The sequence below is a fragment of the Hypanus sabinus genome, chromosome 11, assembly GCF_030144855.1.
Source record: "Hypanus sabinus isolate sHypSab1 chromosome 11, sHypSab1.hap1, whole genome shotgun sequence".
Classification (NCBI taxonomy): domain Eukaryota; kingdom Metazoa; phylum Chordata; class Chondrichthyes; order Myliobatiformes; family Dasyatidae; genus Hypanus; species Hypanus sabinus.
Genome location: NC_082716.1, coordinates 113,072,147 through 113,092,578, shown reverse-complemented (window position 1 = coordinate 113,092,578; position 20,432 = coordinate 113,072,147). Strand labels below are relative to the sequence as shown.

At 43.1% G+C, this 20,432-nt stretch overlaps 1 protein-coding gene across 3 annotated transcripts in view; it reads right to left on the bottom strand.

The window, feature by feature from the left end:
* Nucleotides 1-20,432, bottom strand: part of ccdc61 (coiled-coil domain containing 61) — a 96,029-nt gene that overhangs the window by 23,786 nt on the left and 51,811 nt on the right. For all 3 annotated transcript variants that reach the window (XM_059985167.1, XM_059985168.1, XM_059985169.1), the window contains 2 exons: nt 14,601-14,683; nt 2,895-3,166 (listed from right to left, as the gene is read on the bottom strand). In XM_059985167.1, coding sequence (XP_059841150.1) covers nt 2,895-3,166; nt 14,601-14,683 — 355 coding nt within the window. The remainder of the gene's footprint in view (nt 1-2,894; nt 3,167-14,600; nt 14,684-20,432) is intronic.

The following is a 20,432-nucleotide window of genomic DNA, read 5'->3' as shown; positions in this document are numbered from 1 at the left end:
TGTTCATACTGACTCTACATCTCCTGATTCTATGTCACCCCTCGTAAGGGACTGAATTTCATTCCTCACCAGTAGAGCCACCCCACCCCCTCTGCCCACCTGTCTGTCCTTTTGATAGAATGTATACCCTTGAATATTCATTTCCCAGCCCTGGTCCTCTTGCAGTCATGATGTTGCAGCTCCTGATCTTCACAAATTGCCTATCTACTAGGTCCGTCGGAACCATTTCTACTGACAGGAGAAGGGGCAAAGGCAGGTTACTGGTGCCTTAAAAGCCAGTTTTTTCGAGCAGGTGGGGTGAGCAGCTCATCTAAGAGAAGGAAAACTGTGATCTCAAACCTCTGCTGCCTTGTGGCTATACCCATTCACAGAGAAAGCTACAGGAGTAAACCTTGAGGGCAAAATCCAGAGCTGGTGTCCCTAAGGCAGTCCTACTTTGAGTTCAATGCTGACTGGCAACTCCTGGTGCCAAACTGCATCAGTCTTTGCTGTTGGATTCATCAGATGTGTGGAGAAGGGGAGTTTGCTACGTGGGCAACAGCTTGCTCTCCATGTTCTACTGCCCTGGCTTGTGTATCTAAACAGCTGGGATGCAACATCTGTGGTTGACCCAGACCAATGAAGACCTTTCTTGTGTTCTTTATGCTGCATCTGATCCGAAGTAACAATCATTTCACCCTCCTTTACGCTTGTATACTGAAAAATTAGAGCAATCTTGAATTGTGAAACAAGAGTCAGGGGTTTAGAGCACGAAGACAAGAAAATCTACAAATGTTGGAAATCCAAGCAACTCACACAAAAAGCTGGAAGAACTCAGCAGGCCAGGCAACATCAATGAAAACGAATAAACAAGTCGACATTTCAGGATGAGACCCTTCTTCAGGATTGAGAAGGAAGGGGGAAGACGCCTAAATTAAAAGGTTGGGGGAGAAAAAGGAGGCTAGCTGAAAGTGATAGGTGAAACCAGGAGGGTAAGAAAGGTCATAGGTTGGAGAAGAAAGAATCTGATAGGAAAGTAGACAATAGACCAGATGGAGCTGGTACACAATTCGGTCCTGGGTGCAAGCTCAAATTACAAAAAAGTTAGCATGGGATGGTGCAGGTTGAATTACTAGACCAGAGACCTAGAGGCCAGAGTTCAAATCCCACTCCTGTAGCAGTGGAAATTAAATTTAGATTAATAATCTTGAAGTTGGAGGAGAAAGTCTAGAATTAGTAATAATACACACACAATGCTGGAGGAACTCAGCAGGCTAGGCAGTATCTATGGAAAAAAGTACATTTGATGTTTCAATCCCAAACCCTTCGACAGTCCTTCAAAATTCACCCAGGAACAAGAAGATAGTGTTATTAACAAAACATTTAACACAATGGTTCCAGGAGCAAAAGAAATGAGTAATGTAGCTAGACTGCGAAATCTGGCATTCTTCTTACATTAAGAAGACGAAGAGACTTGAGTTTAGAAGAATTGGAGGAAAGGGATAGTGGAAATCTTATTGAAACCTATCAAATATTGAAAGGCCTAGATAGCGTGGAGTGTTTCCTACAGTTAGGGAGTCTAGGACCAGAGAGCACAGCCTTAGAATGCAAGGACATCCCTTTAGAACGTAATAAGGAAGAATTTATTCAGCTAGAGGGTGGTTAATCTGTTGCACTCATTGCTACAGAAGGTTGAAGGCCAAGTCATTGGGTGTATTTAAACTGGAGGTTGATAGGTTATTCAATAGTGAGGACATCAAAGGTAACAGGACAAAGGCAGGAGAATGGGGTTGAATGGCAGAGCAGACTCGATGGGCTGAATGGCTTAATTCTGCTCCTTTGTCTTACTGTCTTATAGATATCATATTCACAATTATGAAGGGCTTTTCTGAAATAAAGAGAAATCATTTCCAATAACCACAGGGCCCAGTATTCTGTGAGGATTTAATTAAATTGGCAAAACAGAGCTCAAAGATGAAGTGTGATGAATACTCTCATTTACTGCTACAGTATACTGTTAAGAGTCATGGAAAACTACAGCTACAGAAAAAGGCCCTTTGGCCCATCTAGTACATTCCAAACCATTTTAACTGCCTATTCCCATTGATCTGCACTGGGACCATAGCCCTCCATCTCCCTACCACCCATGCATCTATCCAAACTTCTCTTAAACATTGAAATCAAGTTTGCATGCACTACTTGTGCTGGCAGCTCATTTTACACTCTCACCAACTTCTGAGTGAAGAAGTTCCCCTTCATGTTCCCCTTAAACTTCTCACCTTTCACCCTTAACCCATGACCTCTGATTGTAGTCCCACCCAACCTCAGTGGAAAAAGCTTGCTTGCATTTGCCCTACAAGTTACCCTTCATAATTTTGTATTCCTCTATCAAATCTCCTCTCAATCTTCTACGTTCCAAGGAGTAAAGTCCTAACCTATTCAACCTTTCCTTATAACTCAGGTCCTCCCGACCCAGCAACATCCTTGTATAATTTCTCTGTCTTCTTTACACCTTAATTACATCTTTCTTGTAGACAGATAACCAAAACTGCACACAATACTCCAAATTAGGCCTCACCAACACCTTACACAACTTCACTATGACATCCCATCTCCTGTACTCAATACTTTGATTTATGAAGGTCAATGTGCCAAAAGTCTTTTTTACACCCTATGTCACTTGCAATGATTTATGGACCTGTATCCCAGATCCCTTTGTTCTACTGCACTCCTCAGTGCCCTGCAGTTCACTGTGTAATACCTATCCTGGCTGGTCCTACCGAAGTACAAAACCTTGCATTAGTTTGCATTAAATTCCATCTGCCATTTTTCAACCCATTTTTCCAGCTGGTCCAAATTTTAACTTAGATTTATAGATTTGCTGTGTGTAGGTCATGCTTTGACACATCCTGTACCTGTTGGAGAGGGAGTCACCTTGTGCACGTGGCATCGATTTCCTCTCTGACTCTCCCGGGAAGATGATCGCTCCCTACCACGAAAGGATGGCTGCCCGCCGCTCCTCTCTCTGGATGTGGATCCTGACCACTGCCTGCTCCGGTCCCTTGAGGCAGAACGGCTGTCCTCTCGAAGCCTGTGGGCTGAGTTCGTCCTGTTCTGAGAGTGCCGTTCAGAACTTGGGCTAAGATTCGACCGGCTCTGGGGGGAGGGTCCTGCTGGAGTGAGTCGACTGGAAGGGCAGAGGATGAAGGGAAAGGGTAGAGGAGGAAAAGGGTGAGAAAAAAATTCAAAACCTGCATGCAAATATCAGTGGGACTCAGTGGACTGAGTTTCTTAGTTTACCACAATATAGATGATGACCAAACGAACCCCATTACGTCCAGAGGAATGGCCTTTTTGATTCCTGTGGTCCTAAGACTTCAGTGGCTATCAACAGGAAAGGTCACCAGTAGGAAATCCTATAAGCCAGTTGTGGGGGCAGAGGAGCACAAAAAGGATTGAGAGAAAGATATAGAGCGATGCTGGAGGTGTTTTAAATTATGAATGAATGGTGTGGAGTAAACATTAAAAGTGATTGTCTACCTGCTGTACACTTTCTCTGTAACCGTTACATTATATACTGCATTCAGTTTTTCTTTTTATACTACCTTGACATATGGAACAATCAGTCTGGATCGTTAGCCATGAAGGAATTAATATAGAAAACAACATTGAACTCAAATGGATCAAGGACAGTGGAAGTAGACAGACCAATTGTCTTGGTTCTTGCCATGAGGGCAAAGGAATGGAGGTTGTCATTTTGTGAGCTGTTTGAAACTGTCCTTTCAGCTCCACATTTTGTGAACTCTGAACTGATTCATGCCCTGAGATAATCTAATCAGAGCAATTGTACGCGGACACAAGGAGTTTCTGCCATTGATCTGCTAAACCTGAGATCATTCTCAGATAAGCTGTGTATTGTGTACAAACATTTTAATTTCAATTCCCATTCCTGTTCTGACATGTCAATCCATGACCTCCTTTCATGCAAAGGTAAGGCCACTCTCAGGGTAGAGGAGCAACACCTTATATTCAGTGTGGGTACCCTTCAACCTGATAGCTTGAATATTGATTCCTCTTTCTGGTGAACAAACTCCCCCCTTCCCCACTCTTGATCTTTTACTTCTTCTCACCTAGCTATTACATCACCCTGGTTCCCCTCCTCCTTCTCTTTCACCCGTGGTCCACTCTCCTCCCCTATCAGATTGCTCACTCTCCAGCTATTGGCTTTTTCCACCCACCTATCACCTTCCAGCAAGCTTCTTTCCCCTCTCCCCCACCTTTTTATTCTGGTATCTTCCCCCGTCCTTATCAGTCCGTAAGAAAGTTCTCAGCTTGAAATGTTGACTGTTTCCTCTCTTCCATAGCTGCTGCCTGGCCTGCTGAGTCTCTCCAGTGTTTTCTATGTGTTGCTACTGTGTACAGTGGCAGGTTTGCAGAAGTAATCTCATTGTTTCCCAGTGTCCGGGTGACTCAGTTTTGTCTGGTTTGAACCAGAATCAAAGAGAACAAAAGAAGTCACTAAGACATGTAGTTGTGTAGACTTTGGACTACATCCAATGGGAACCTTTATAGGTCAGTCAGGTGACCTAGAGCCAACAAGATTGAAGTGTAATATTTGAACTGATGAGGAAGACTGTAAGAATCAGAAGTTTCAAATTCCAAGGGGTGAGAACTTTGGAGACTAACTAGCACAAGGAAGAACCCCTATGCCAGAAGCTGGGAGAAGATAGGATTGATTTTCTGATCCACTACATCAGTGTTATAAATTGGAGAAGTAGTCTGAGTGAGTATTGGTACTGAGGAAATAGTAGAATTCATGTTTTAAGTTGTTGGCCTGGGGTTAACATATTTATGTTGTTGCCTATGCAGAGACAATAAAGCTCGAGCTTTGATTAGTTAAGAGTTGCATAATGAATTGCCCAACCTAGATCAGTTGACGAACAGTCAACAAGGTGGCATGTATCAGTAGGAAAGCAGCATTCATCAGCAGAGAGCCCCACCACCCAGGCCATCGCTCCTGCCTTCAGGAAGAGCTCAGGACTCGCACCACCAGGTTCAAGAATAGTTAGTACCCCCTCAATCATCGAGCACTTGATTAAAAGGGGATAACTGCACTTACTTGCTCAATCGCTGAAATGTTCCTACAACCTATAATCCCATTTTAAGGACTCTTTATTTCATTATCTCATATTCTTATAATGTATTGATATTTGCATTTGCACAGTTTGTCATCTTCTGCACTCTGGTTGATCTTTCATTGATCCTATTATAGCTACTATTCTATTGATTTGTTGAGTATGCCTGCAGGAAAATGAATCTCAGAGTTGTATGTATATGGTGAAATATACTGTATGTACTTTGGTAATAAAGTTTACTTTGAACTTTAATAAATCAATTAAGAAGCATTTCTTTCTGTCAAAAACTAGGGACTAAGATATACAAGTCATCACCTCATAAAACAATAGAGAGCTTTATTAGAATGTGGAAAATGCTATGGCAAGAAGTTGAGGCAGGTGACTGACATACTTTCAAAGGGAAAGCAAACAAGAACAGGAATGGAAGTAGAGAGGTGAACGAAAGGAGATTTGTGTGATATAAAATTGCCGGGAGGGCTATTTAGCTAAACGAACGTTTCTGTTTCTAGTATTCCTTGTGGGGGAAACGCTCATGAATGCTTGATTCATCTGTGCATGTTATCCAAGTGACCACTCCTCATATAGGACTAGTCTCAGGCATAGGCTGCCCATATGCAAGCATCAACCTCTCACTCAATTTCCATTTCCATTGTGTGGTTTGGTGAACTGTTGTCTAATAAGCCCTCTGTGTAGCTGGAGGTTATACTACCCTAAAGGAGCTATATAATTCCAAGAATTTTTTTAATATACAATGGATTTCAGTTAAATAGGACACACCAGGAACAGTACATTTTGGCCCAATTTAACAGCTGCCTTAATTAGCCAAAGTTTCATGGAAACAGTTAAAAGGTATAGTATAAAAATAAGTATTAAACTTTTAGCTGAAATTAAATTATGTATTTAAATGAACTTTTAATGAATTATGTATGTAAATGAAATACAAAACAAATTACAACACTATCAACACTACAACAATACTATAAAACTGTACTAGATCCTAATAGTTATCAACAGAGGAATTGTGAGCTGACCGAGTTGTGAACTCAGTCAGCATCAGGGTACTACCCTCCCCAGCATCCAGGACATCTTCAAGGTGCAATGCCTCAAAAAGGTGGCATCCATCATTAAGGACCCCATTACCAAGATCATGCCCTCCTCGTTGCTGCCATTAGGGAGGACGTATAGGAGCCTGAAGGGACCCACTCAATGATTTTGAAACATCTTCCTCCCTGCCATCAGATTTCTGAACCCATGAACACTACCTCATGACACAGATTTAGATATAGACACAGACACAGTTGCAAGAAAACATTTGTGAACCCTTTGCAATTACCTGGTTTTCTGCACTAATTCCTCAAAAAATGTGGTCTGATCTTCATCTAAGTCACAATAATAGACAAACACAATCTACCTAATCTAACAACACACAAACAATTGTATTTTTCATGTCTTTATTGAACACATTGTTAGACCATTCACAGTCCAGGCTGGAAAAAGTATGTGAATTCTTGTACTTAATAAATGGTAGAACCTCCTTTAGCATCAATAACCTCCACGAAACGTTTCCTGTAGCTGTTGATCAGACTTGCACAACGGTGAGGAGAAATTTTAGACCATTCCTCCATATAAAACTGTTTCAGTTCATCAGTATTTTTAGGATACCTTGCATGAACAGCCCTCTTCTGGTCATGCAATGGGTTAAGGTCCACACTCTGACTAAACCATTCCAAAATACTAATTTTCTTCTTTTTTAAAATTATTGTTGTTGATTTACTTGTGTTTCAGGTCATTGTCTTGTTGCATTATCCAACTTCTATTAAGCTTCAGGTTACAGACCGCGACCCTGATGTTCTCCTGTAAAATGTCTTGAAAAAATTTTTAATTCATTGTTTCTTCACCTATTACAAGCTGGCCAGGCCCTGAGGCAGCAAAGCAGCCCAAATCTTCCCCCATACTTAAGAGCTGGGACGAGATTTTGGTTTTGGTGTACAATGCTCTTTTCCCTGCAAACACAGCGGTGTGCATTTCTGCAAAAACTTCAGCTTCTATCTCAGCTGTCCACAAAACATCATCCCAGAAGTGTTTTCGAACATCCAGATGGTCTTTTGCAAACTTGAGACATACAACAATATTTATTTTTGGAGTGCAGTAGCTTCCTCCGTGGTGTCCTTTTATGAACACCATTCCTGTTCAGTGTTTTTCTTATAGGGAACACATGAACAGAGACAGAAGCAAGTTCTATAGATTTCTGCAAGTCTTTTGCTATTACCCTTGCTTTCTTTTTCATCTCCTTCAGCATTGCACATTGTGCTCTAGTTGTGATCTTTGCAGGATGTCCTCTTCTAGGCAGAGTAGGAACAGTACTGAATTTCCTCCATTTGTAGATAATTTCTCTTACTGTGGACTAATGTGGTCTTTAAAAATGTTTTCTTAGCCTTTTCCAGAGGTCCTCTGAAAGTTGTTTTGATCGAGGCACAGTGCATATTGTTGAGTTCTGTTTATTTGGACTAGTTAAGTATTTAGTAGGCATGCACACTTTTCCTGTGAACATTTTAGATAAAGACATTACTGAAAATTAGTGTGAGAATGAAGTACTAACTGTCACACAAAACATGACATGGATGAGAAATGCAAAGAGTTGCTGAAACTTCACAAGCAGTTTGGACACACTTCAACTGATAAGACTTAAAAAACTGCTCAGGAGTTCAGGAAGCAAAGATGCAGATTATTTTTCCATTCTACAGCAGATAAATGACAGATGTGAGACGTGCCAAAAGTTTGGAAAGCCCAAGCCTGTGGTTGGTCTGCCACTAGCATCTGAATATGTTGAATATATTGAAACTCATAGCACTGTAAATACAAAGAGACCCCTAGAGAAAGTAAAAACTTTCATCCATTTCTGGCCCACCTTGGAAAGAATTCAGTGATAATGGTGGTGAATTTAATAATGATGAATTCAGAGATATGGCAGAGAACTTTAACATTGAAACAGAGACAACAGCTGCATATAGTCCTTGGAGTAAGGTACTTACTGAAATAATGTTGAAGGTAAAGGAAAGCAATGGCTGTGATTGGAATGCAGCCCTGGACTGGCCCCTTACGGCAAAGAATAGCATGCACAATGTACATGGCTATAGCATGTATGAATTGGTGTTCAGTCAGAATCCAAACCTCCCCTCTGTACTGGTTGACAGACCACCTGCTCTGGTGGGCACGGCAAGCAGTGAATGGCTTGGGAAACATATTTTAGCACTGCGTGCATCAAGCAAGGCTGTCTCTCTGAACAGAGCGTTCAGAGAGAATTCAAAGACCACAGAGGGCACAGGTCCATCCTACAAATGACAAATACGACATGGGACAATATTATAAAAGAGCAGACTGGACAGAATAGAAAGATTCTGGAGTTGTCATATGGTCAGGATGGAATTGTAGTATTTGTGAGAGAGATGTGAGAGTGCATCATTCCAGACTACGTAAAGCACAAACTGAAGACCATCAGAACTCCTTGGAGAATGACACAAAAAATGAAAAGCACTAACCTGGTACACCGTCGCATAGCACAGACGGGGATGAGGAGAGGGCAGCTAAGGACCCAACAGAGTTGCTCGACAGTGGCACAGACAATGCAGATGGGGACTCAACAGACTTCCTTGAACAGAAATGATCACAAGTGCAAAGACAACGTGGAAGCATCTATCACAGGGCAAACTGTGAGATTTGTAGACCAAGACACTGGTATCTCATACAAAGCTGAAGGATGAGCCGGCAAAGCCACCTGGAGAAGCGACAGTTGGTACAACTTAAAATACCTCGAACCAGTCACAGTCGCAGGCACCACAAGGTCAGTAGACATGTCATGTGTAGATAGACTTCATAGCGAATCAAGCATAGATCAGGCTAGACTATCTGAGAATGGCAAGATGAAGATGTTCTAGCAGCTAAAGAGATGTCATTTGAATCTGAAAATCAGGATGAAATTAGAAGCTGGAGCCAGAGACTTTGGCCAAAAGACAGTGCTTACAAAATGGGTGTGCACTCTGAAAGAAACCCCGACAGGAATTATACCAAAAGCATGTCTAATGGCTGTTCAGTTTTGAGGAACTGAACATAAAAGAACTCCAAAAAGACTCACCAATATGTGCATCAGAGTCTCTCTGACTACTTCTCTCAGTGATACGTCAAAAGCATTGGCAACCCCATTCCATGGACATAAAATCCACATTCTTACAGGGAGTGGAGTTGGCATGTGACACTTACATTAAACCCTCCCCCCCCAAAGCCAGAATTGAAGGACCACTGTGAAAACGCAAAAAGTGTGTGTATGGTCTAGCAGATACATCAGTTTACTGGCATAAAATGGTCAAGGAAATAATGTTGAAAACAGGTGGAAAGGTGTCATGTGGATCCAGTTGTTTTTACTGGTAAGATTCAGGATATCATTAGATTGGAGTATTTGCCTGTCAGGTAGATCACTTCATATCAGGTAGCTCACAAAACTTTGCCACAACAGTTATCTCTCAGCCAAAGTCAACCTTTCAGGTTGGACAGGTAGAACATGACAGATTCTCTGTAGGGATAGACATCCTTGCTGTTGACAGAACATACAACTATACCAAAAAAGTTATATCAGGGATCTTCAGACAATGCCACATAATGGGGTGCAGGCCATAGTGAAGCTAAAGCTGAGCAACGTCGGTCAAAGGTAGGTCAGATTCAACTGGTGCCAAGGCACCCTGTCATCATGTTTGATGCCTGCAACTTGGCAGACAGTCAAAAAAAGCCATAATACAAACTTTACATGAGGCAAATAAGATAGTGAGCAGGATTCAATCTGAAAAAAGTAGTCTTTAAGTTTCAACAGCTGGAAAAGATAGCTCAGAGGCTTGTTGTCTTCAGTGATGCCTCACTTGGAAATCTTCCTGATAGAGGTACTCAAAGGGGGCATTTTATTTTACTGATGGGAGACGAGGGAAGATTTTCACCTCTCTACTGGCAATCAAAAAGGATGCAAAGAGTTGTACAGAGTACAATGGCAGGAGAAAACTTTGCATTGTCTGAAGGTAGTGACAATGCTGTTTTTCTGACCACACCTTGAGCTTTTCCCAAGGTGACATAAAGAAGAACAGTCTATAAATAACTTGCATCGCAGACATCTACTCTTTGGTTGATGCCATCAAATCCACCAAGTCAGTTGCAGAGCAGAGGCTTTGTCTAGAGACGAGCAACATCAAAGAACTTGTCCAAGCCCAGAAAACTCACCACACGCTATGGTCACTACAAAGGAACAACTAGCTGATTGTCTCACAGGAAGGGAGCACCAGCTCTTGTGCTGTTAAAGGCACTTAGTGAAGGCACTTGGTACCTTAAGAATTGTATTAAACATCAAGGGTTAGAACTAATTGTCATATCCGAATGGACATATGAATTTTCTTAATTTTTTAAATTTATTGTTTTAATATATACATGAAATGGGAGATTATTGAATTCAGTTCATTCAAACTAAGTAACGTTTTAGTAGGCATGCACACTTTCCCTGTTATATCCGAGTGCACTGGAGGAAAAGGGGGATTTCTGGGATGATAAAGTGGCGGCCCTCATGCATTGAACTGAGAGGTGTTTAAAGTAAATTTGTTTAAACAAAAGTAAAATGAGACTGTTGTTTGAGCATTAACACACATAAACAAATCTTTCTTGAGGAGAACAACAGGCTCTGTCAGTAACGTGACTTTTTATAGGGCAGGGCACCTGAACAACCCACACCTCCAATCTCATCTTATTGATTGGAGTACCTGACTCCAAATAGCTTTTGTAGAAGGCATTACCCCAGAGGTTCCCATACTCTTTTGAACCTAGACCGTCTTTAAATGGTGGACTCAGTATTGACGAGAAGTACAATTGTTTGTATGTTATTTGTTTAGACAGATTGTGTTTGCCTATTATGTGACTTAGATGAAGATCAGACGACATTTTTAGTAATTAATGCAGAAAAGTAGGTAATTGCAAAGGGTTCACAAACTTTCTTGAAAGAGAATGTGTGCGTGTGTGTGTGTGTGTGTGTGAGAGAGAGAGAGAGAGAGAGAGAGAGAGAGAGAGAGAGAGAGAGAGAGAGAGAGAGAGAGAGAGAGAGAGAGAGAGAGAGAGAGAGAGAGAGTGAGAGAGAGAGCACGAGAGAGAGACTGACTGAGACTCCACTTGCCTAAGAACAACGTAAACTGCCTTAGTGACTATTGCCCGGTAGCCCTCAGATCTAAAGTGATGAAATGCTTTGAGAGGCTGGTCACGACTAGACTGACCTTCTGCCTCAGCAATTTGCCTATTGCCACAATAAGTCAGTGGCAGATACAATCTCAAAGGCTCTTCTCACAGCTTTAGACCACCTGGACAACACAAACACCCATGTCAGGATGCTGTTCATCAACTATAGCTCAGCATTTAATACCATTCCCACAATCCTAATTGAGAGGTTACAGAACCTGGGCCTTTGTACTTCCCACTGCAATTGAATCCTCAACTTCCTAACTGGAAGATCACAATCTGTGCAGATTGGTGATAACATTTCCTCCTTGCTGACGATTAACACTGGTGTACCTCAGGGGTGTGTGCTTAGCCCACTGCTCTATTCTCTCTATACCCATCACTGTGTGGCTAGACATAGCTCAAATACCATCTATAAATCTGCTGATGACACAACTATTGTTGGTAGAATCTCAGATGGTGACGAGAGGGCGTACAGGAGTGAGATATGCCAACTTGTGGAATGGTGCCGCAGCAACAACCTGGCAATCAATGTCATTAAGACGAAAGAGCTGATTGTGGACTTCAGGAAGAGTAAGACAAAAGAAAACACACCAATCCTCATAGAGTGATCAGTAGTGAGCAGTTTCAAGTTCCTGGGTGCCAAGATCTTTGAGGACCTAACCCGGTCCCAACATACCAATGCAGTCTTAAAGGCGACAAGAGACCAATGGAACTTCGTTAGGAGTTTGAAGACATTTGGTATGTCAACAAATACACTCAAAAACTTCTACAGATGTACCATGGAGAGCATTCTGACAGGCTGCATCACTGTCTGGTATGGTGGAGGGAGGGGGCTATTGCACAGAACTGAAAGAAGCTGCAGAGGGTTTGTAAATCTAGTCAGTTTCATCTTGGGTACTAGCCTACAGAGTACCCAGGACATCTTCAAGGAGCAGTGTCTCAGAACAGCAGCGTCTATTATTAAGGACCTCCAGCACCCAGGGCATGCCCTTTTCTCACTGTTACCATCAGGTAGGAGATACAGAAGCCTGAAGACACACACACTCAGCGATTCAGGAACAGCTTCTTCCCCTCTGCCATCGATTCCTGAATGGACATTGAACCTGTGAACACTACCTCACTTTTAAAAATTTTTTTTTGCACGATTTTTAATCTATTCAAAATATGTATACTGTAATTGATTTATTTATTATTATTTTATGTTTTTCTTCCTCTTCTTCTGTATTATGTATTGCATTGAACTGTTGCTGCTAAGTTAACAAATTTCACGACATATGCCAGTGATAACAAACCTGATTCTGATTCTAAAACACATGCCAACATTGGATTTGCCTTCATTACCACAGACTCAACCTGTAGATTAACCTTCTGGGAGTCTTGCGAGGACTCCTAAGTCCCTCTGCACCTCTGATGTTTGAACTTTTTCCCTATTTAGATTATAGTCCACACTATTGTTCCTTTTACCAAAAGGCATTCTGTACATTTCCCCACACTGTATTCCATCTGCCACTTTTTGCCCATTATTCCAATTTGTCTAAGTCCTGCTGCAATCACATTGCTTTTTCAGCACTACCTACCCCTCCACCTATCTTCACATCATCTACAAACTTTGCCACAAAGCCGCGATGATCCAAATCACTGACAAAGAATGTGAAAAGTAGCGGTTCCAATACTGACCCTGACCACTATCACCAGCAGCCAACCAGAAAATGCCCCTTTTATTCCCACACTACCTCACTTTTTAAATATATATTATTTCTGTTTTTGCACAATTTTAATCTATTCAATATACATATACTGTAATTGATTGATTTATTTATTATTTTATTTTGTTCTTCTGTATTATGTATTGCAATGTACTGTTGCCAAATAACAACACTTCACGCCAGTGATATTAAAGCGGATATTGATTCATCCAGTGTACATTGCCATGCTCTTTTGATTGACTGTACATGAACAAAATAAGCACAGACACACAGTACAGATAATGGGCTATCTCCATACAATGCTATTAATGATTGCATCCATCAAATCTTCATTTTCATTATAACATTCAAGATGCCTGTAGATACCTTCACTCTTCATAGCTCCTAACCTGAAGAAGAGAAATCCTTTTATTTTCACCCCCTGCCATTTCTGATATATCCAAGTCTGAATACTTGAAACCGCAGTGAGCAAAACAGTTCTGAATTGTCTTACTGCTTATTTCTTAGAAACCATCAGTGACAAAAATCACTGCTTTTTGAACACAAACTCATGCAACTGACTCTGTTTAAAAACTATTATTTAAATTGCTATTTAAAAAAATGTTCGTTCTGAGTACAGTGTAGTGTCTAACAGCCACAAAAGTGCATATGATTCACGCTAGCCAGACAGGATGGTTTGAGTACCTCAGAAGCTGCTGATTTCCTGGGATGTTCATGCACAACAGTCTCTCAGAGTTTACAGGAATGGTGCGAAAACACTTTGTTAATGAGAGAGCTCAGAGAATGGCCAGACTGGTTCAAGCTAACAGGGAGGCGACAGTAACTCAAATAAGACCATAAAATCATAAGACAAAGGAGCAGAAATAGGCCATTTGGCCCATCAAGTCTGCTCATCCATTTCATCATGGCTGATCCATTTCCCTTTCAGCCCCAATCTCCTGCCTTCTCCCCACATCTCTTCAAGCCCTGTTGATCAAGAATCTAACTGCCTTAAAAATACCCAATGACTTGGTCTCCGTGACTGCCCATGGCATCATAAAGGACCAGGCATTACAACAGTGATGTGCACAAAAGCAACTCTGACCATACAACACATCGAACGCTGAAGATCACACCAGGTTCCACTCCTGGCCACTGAGTGCTTACGGTGAATAAAGCTGATCTGTGATGAAGAACAAACAATGCTGGAAACTCAGCTGTTGAGCAACATCAGTGGAAAGAAGCAGTCTTGGACTTGAAACCAACTCTTATTTCTCTTTCCACAGATACTGACTGTCCTGCTGAGGATTTCTAGAATTTTCTGTTTTCATTTCAGATTTCCAGCATCCACAGTTTTTGAACTTTATACTTTGTTGCTTGACAACCAGATGAGTTCCAACCAACCTCCCACCCCCAGCTCCCGAGATCAAGGGCAGAAAGGGTAATCATAACCATACAGACAGAAGTCAGCTCACTCAGCACAGATTGTGCAGCCACTGTGAATAAAGCTTTGGTGCTCATACAATTCCGGTCACAAACTCACCCCCTCTTGTATAAACCCAGCTCAACAGTTAAGTTCTTCACTCGTAGCTTCAACTTCCGCTCTGAGGCCTTTACCTCTTCAAGCTAAGGGCAGAAACAGAAAGAAAACGAACATTAATTCTACAATGTCAACAAAGGTGCTACTGTTCTTTTTAAACATTTTTATAATCACAAGATCCTGCCAGACATTAAGAACCTGAAGTACTGCAGGCCTACCCCCATCAGTGAGTTGCTCTTTGGCAGAGAAGCTTCAGGAACTGGACTTGGTGTGGAATGTGCTGTGTCAGAGAGGAGTCGGTATATGAAGGAGATGTGAGGAGGAGTGACTGACTTAGTCACTTTCCTTGTGATCGCAAGACCCTTTTTGACATTGTTAACGTGGAATTCACTGATCTATTGGCGGACAGCAGGGGTGGATGGCAAGGGAGCAGCGTAGCCTCGGTCACAGCAAGAACTATGCTTCTAGCCGTGGTCACCTGTTTACAAGCGCCAGGAGAGAGGAATTGCAGCCAGTGTGCTTGACTAGGGGCAGAGTGGCGTGGCGTCCAAGCTGGAGTTGGTGCTGCCCCTCCACCCCCATCCCAGTACTCACTCGGCAGAAGACAACTATATTGTGGTCAACTGCAGATTTCTGCTGGATTCATGGACTCATGGTCTGGACTACTTGTTTTTGCGTGGTTGCATTTTACTGGTATGCTACATGTGCTTGCTATCTTATGTGTGCATTGTGTGTTGGTACTGTGTTCTGCATCTTGACCCTGGAGTTACACTGTCTTGTATTCATAAGTTTTCATGTATGGTTGAATGACAATTAAACTTGAATTGAATTGAATTTTGTGCTGAGAACCTGGGCTCTTTGAGCAGAGTAGATTTGACAGCGGTGTTCAAAATCATGGCCAGTTTGGAATAAATAAGACAACTGTTTCCAGTGGCAGAAGGGATAGAGACCAGAGGACATGGGTTTAAGAGGATGGGCAAAAGAAAACGTCATTACATTGATATATTTTAAAAGTCTGTCGCGATTTTCTTCAGATTTCTAGCCTCCAAACTATTTCCGTTGGCATGATCCTAATTGTGATCCAGAATGAACTGTATCAAACAGATCAGATAAATAAAGTAGGAGACATGAGACCACAGTGGCTGGAATACTGGATTGATGGCAGCCTCATATTCTGTCTGGTTAGACTCCATCCCGACAGCAAGAATATCAATTTCTCTAACCTTGTAATTCCTCCCCCCTCCTCTCTTTTCCTACTCCCCATTCTGTCTCCCCTCTTGCCATTCACCTTTCTCCAATTGTATGTGGCCTATCAGCGGTGTCAACGGAGCTTTACCAGGAGATTTCTCACAGGTTGGCAGCAGTTTTTTAAAAAGGGAGCTTTGAGAGTGTTTGTCCATTGTATGTGGCCTATCAGCAGCATCAAACGAAATAAAAGTACAGAAGGGATAAGCAGAGCGGCCATTGTATGGGAGTAGGCCAGTGGCGAGAGTAGAAGTGACAGGCTTCGGCTCAGAAGAGGTGTCGGCTCTGTGTAAAGCGTCTGTTAAGGTTTCCTTTCTGTGTTTTTTTCCCCTCTCTTACTATACCATTTAAATGGCTCTGGTGTGCTCTTTGTGCCAGATGTTGGAGAACTGGGTGACCCAGAATCTCCTGGGGAACTACATCTGCGTGAAGTGCACCCAGCCACAGCTCTTTGAAGACTGTGTTAGGGATCCAGAGCAGCAACTGGATGACCATCAGCTTGTATGGGAGAGTGAGGAGATGGCTGATCCTGTCAGGAGAAATGGAAATAGGCAGTTAGAGCAGAGCACCCCATGGCCATTCTCCTCAAAAACAAGTAAACAGCTTTGGATACTTTTGTTGGGGGATGTCTTCCCAGGAGAATGCCACGGTAACCGAGCATGGGTCCGTGGTGCCAAAGGGAAAGAAAGAGAAGAAGGGTGTGGTAGTGATAAGGGACTCAGTAGTGAGGGGAACAGGCCCAAGAGATGTCTCAAATTGTGTCCAAAACATTTTGGAGAAGGAGGGAGACCAGCCAGATTTGTTAGTACATATTGGTACCAATGACATAGGAAGGAAAAGCAAAGAGGTCCTGAAAGGAGAATTTAGAGAGCTAGGTAGAAAGATGAGGAGCAGGACCTCCCGGGTAGTAATTTCAGTATTGCTACCCATGCCACACGCCAGTGAGGGTAGAAACAGGATGATTTGGCAAATAATTGTGTGTCTGAGAAGTTGGTGTGGGAGGCAGGGCTTCAGGTTCTTGGATCATTGGGATCTCTTCTGGGGAAGGTATGACTTGTTCAAAAGTGACAGGTTGCACCTGAAACGAAGGGGAACCAATATTGTCGTGGGCAGGTTTGTTAAGAGCTGTTGGGGAGGGTTTAAACTAAATTGGCAGGGGGGTGGGAACAGGAGTGAAGGGACAATACCTGTGGAGGAGGGGGAACTGCGCAGGCGCGAGTGACGTCAGCGTCGAGCGCGCACTTTAAAAGGCAGGACTTCTTTTCAGAGCGGGCAGCGGAGTCCGTGGAAGCAGAGTCCTGGGCTTTGGCTAAGTGGGCTTCGGTAAGCTTGTGTGATTGCTCGCTGAGGGGAAGAAGGTAAGGTCGCTAGGTGCTTTTTAGACATTCTATTAATCCAGTTCAGGTATGGGGGAGACAGTCAGAGCAGTGGTGTGCTCCATATGCAGTATGTGGGAGGTCAGGGTCAACACAGTTGTTCCTGATGACCACACCTGCAAAAGGTGCGTCCAGCTGCAGCTCCTATCAGACCGAGTTAGGGAGTTGGAGCAGGAGCTGGATGAACTACGGATCATTCGGGAGGTGGAGGCAGAGATAGATAGGAGTTATCAGGAGGTAGTCACACCAAAAAACCAAGAAGTAGGCAGATGGGTGACGGTCCAGAGAGGCAGGGGGAGCAGGCAGAGAGAGCAGAGCACCCCTGCGGCCATTCCCATTAACAATAAGTATACCGTACTGGATACTGTTGATGGGGATGACCTACCAGGAATGAGTTGTAGTGGTCCTGCCTCTGGCACAGAGGTTGAACCCTCAACTAGAAAGGGGAGGAGGGAAGAGAAGAGAGCGATAGTTTTAGGGGACTCTATAGTTAGGGGGGCAGATAGGAGATTTTGTGGGGCAGATCGGGAGTCTCAGATGGTATGTTGCCTCCCTGGTGCCAGGGTCTGGGACATCTCAGATCGGGTGCAGGCTATTCTTGAGAGTGAGGGCATGAACCCAGATGTAGTGGTCCATGTAGGGACCAATGATGTAGGTAAGGTGAGTGAGGGGGTCCTGCTTAGAGAGTTCAGGGAGTTAGGAGTGAAGCTGAAAGGCAGGACCTCAAGGGTGACAATCTCGGGATTGCTACCTGTGCCACGTGCGAGTGAGGCGAAGAATAGAATGATTATGCACATTAATACGAGGCTGAGAGCATGGTGCAGGAAGGAAGGGTTCAGGTTTTTGGATAATTGGTCTTTGTTCCAGGGACATTGGGATCTGTTTCGAAGGGATGGTCTACATCTGAACCGGAGGGGTACTAACATTCTCGCAGGAGTGTTTGCCAGTGCTGCTCGGGGGGGTTTAAACTAGATGTGCAGGGGGCAGGGATCCAGATCCAGAGGGTTGGTCAGAAGGTGCATGGGGTTAAATGTGTACAAGGTTTGGGTGATCTTGAGAAGGTCATCAAAATTCAGGGTGCAATTTGCCCGATGGAAGTTCAAGGAGCTGGGTTAGGTATAGTAGACAGTGTTTTAAGCAAAGAGAGGAGGAATGGGCTAAGAATTCTATACTTGAATGCACGTAGTGTCAGAAATAAGACAGATGAGCTTGAAGCTCAGATGAAAATGGGGAACTACGATATTGTTGGGATAACGGAGACATGGCTGCAAGGGGATCAGGCCTGGGAATTGAGTGTACCAGGGTATACGTGCTATCATAGAGACAGAAATATGGGAAGAGGGGGTGGGGTGGCCCTGTTGGTGAGGAATGAGATTCAGTCCTTAGCAAGAGGTGACTTGGGAACAGGGGAAGTAGAGTCTGTGTGGATTGAGCTGAGGAACAGTAAGGGTAAAAAGACCCTAATGGGTGTTGTGTACAGGTCCCCAAACAGTAGCGTGGATATTGGGTACAAGTTGATTAGGGAGTTAACATTGGCATGTGCTAAAGGTAATGCAGTCGTTATGGGAGATTTCAACATGCAGGTGGACTGGGAGAATCAGGTAGGTGCTGGACCCCAGGATAGGGAGTTTGTGGAGTGTCTAAGGGATGTATTTTTGGAACAGCTTGTGCTTGAGCCAACCAGGAACGAGGCTATTTTGGACTTGGTGATGTGTAATGAACAGGAATTGATAAGTGATCTTGAAGTAAAGGAGCCATTAGGAAGTAGTGATCATAACATGATAAGTTTTTATCTACAATTTGAGAGGGATAGGGGCAGATCAGAGGTGTCAGTGTTGCAATTAAATAAAGGAGACTACGGAGCCATGAGGGATGAGCTGGCCAAAGTTAAATGGGCGGATGCCCTGTCAGGAAAGACAGTGGATCAGCAGTGGCAGATATTCTTGGGCATAATACAAAAGATGCAAATGCAGTTCATTCCAATGAGAAGGAAGGATTCAAAGAGGGGGAAGGGGCCACAGTGGTTGACAAAGGAAGTCAGAGATTGTATAGCATTAAAGAAAAAGAAGTATGACAGGGCTAAGATGAGTGGGAATACAGATGATTGGGAAAGTTTTAAGGAACAGCAGATCTTAACTAAAAAAGCAATACGGAGAGAAAAAATCAGGTATGAGCTCAGTCTAGCCAGGAATATAAAAGGGGATAGCAAAAGCTTTTTTAGCTATGTGAAGAGAAAGAAGATAGTTAAGAACAATGTTGGCCCCTTGAAGAATGAATTGGGAGAAATTGTTATGGGAAACAGGGAAATGGCAACAGAATTTAATGAATACTTTAGATCTGTCTTCACCAGGGAGGACACAAGCAATCTCCCAGATGTATGGATGGGCCAGGGTCATAAGATATCAGAGGAATTGAGACAGATTGACATTAGGAAAGAAACTGTGATGAGTAGACTGGTAGGACTGAAGGCTAATAAATCCCCGGGTCCAGATGGTCTGCATCCGAGGGTTCTAAAAGAGGTGGCTCAGGAAATTGTGGATGCATTGGTAATCATTTTCCAATGTTCCTTAGATTCAGGATCAGTTCCTGAAGATTGGAGAGTGGCTAATGTTGTCCCACTTTTCAAGAAGGGAGGGAAGGAGAAAATGGAGAACTATCGCCCTGTTAGCCTAACGTCAGTCGTGGGGAAGATGCTTGAGTCCATTATTAAGGACGAAATAGTGGCATATCTAGATGGCAGAAATAGGATTAGGCTGAGCCAGCATGGATTTACCAAGGGCAAAACATGCTTGACTAATCTGTTGGAGTTTTTTGAGGGTGTAACAAGGATGTTAGATGAGGGTAAGCCAGTGGATGTTGTGTACCTAGATTTTCAGAAGGCATTCGATAAGGTGCCACATAGGAGATTGGTGAGTAAAATCAGAGCTCATGGCATTGGGGGCAGGGTTTCAACATGGATAGAAAACTGGTTGGCAGATAGAAAGCAAAGGGTAGCAGTGAATGGGTGTTTCTCAGACTGGCTGGAGGTGACTAGTGGGGTACCACAGGGCTCTGTATTGGGACCACAGCTCTTTACGATTTATGTCAATGATTTAGATGAGGGCATTGAAAACTATATCAGCAAGTTTGCTGACGATACTAAACTGGGTGGCAGTGTGACATGCGAAGAGGACGTTAGGAGAATACAGGGAGACTTGGATAGGCTGAGTGAGTG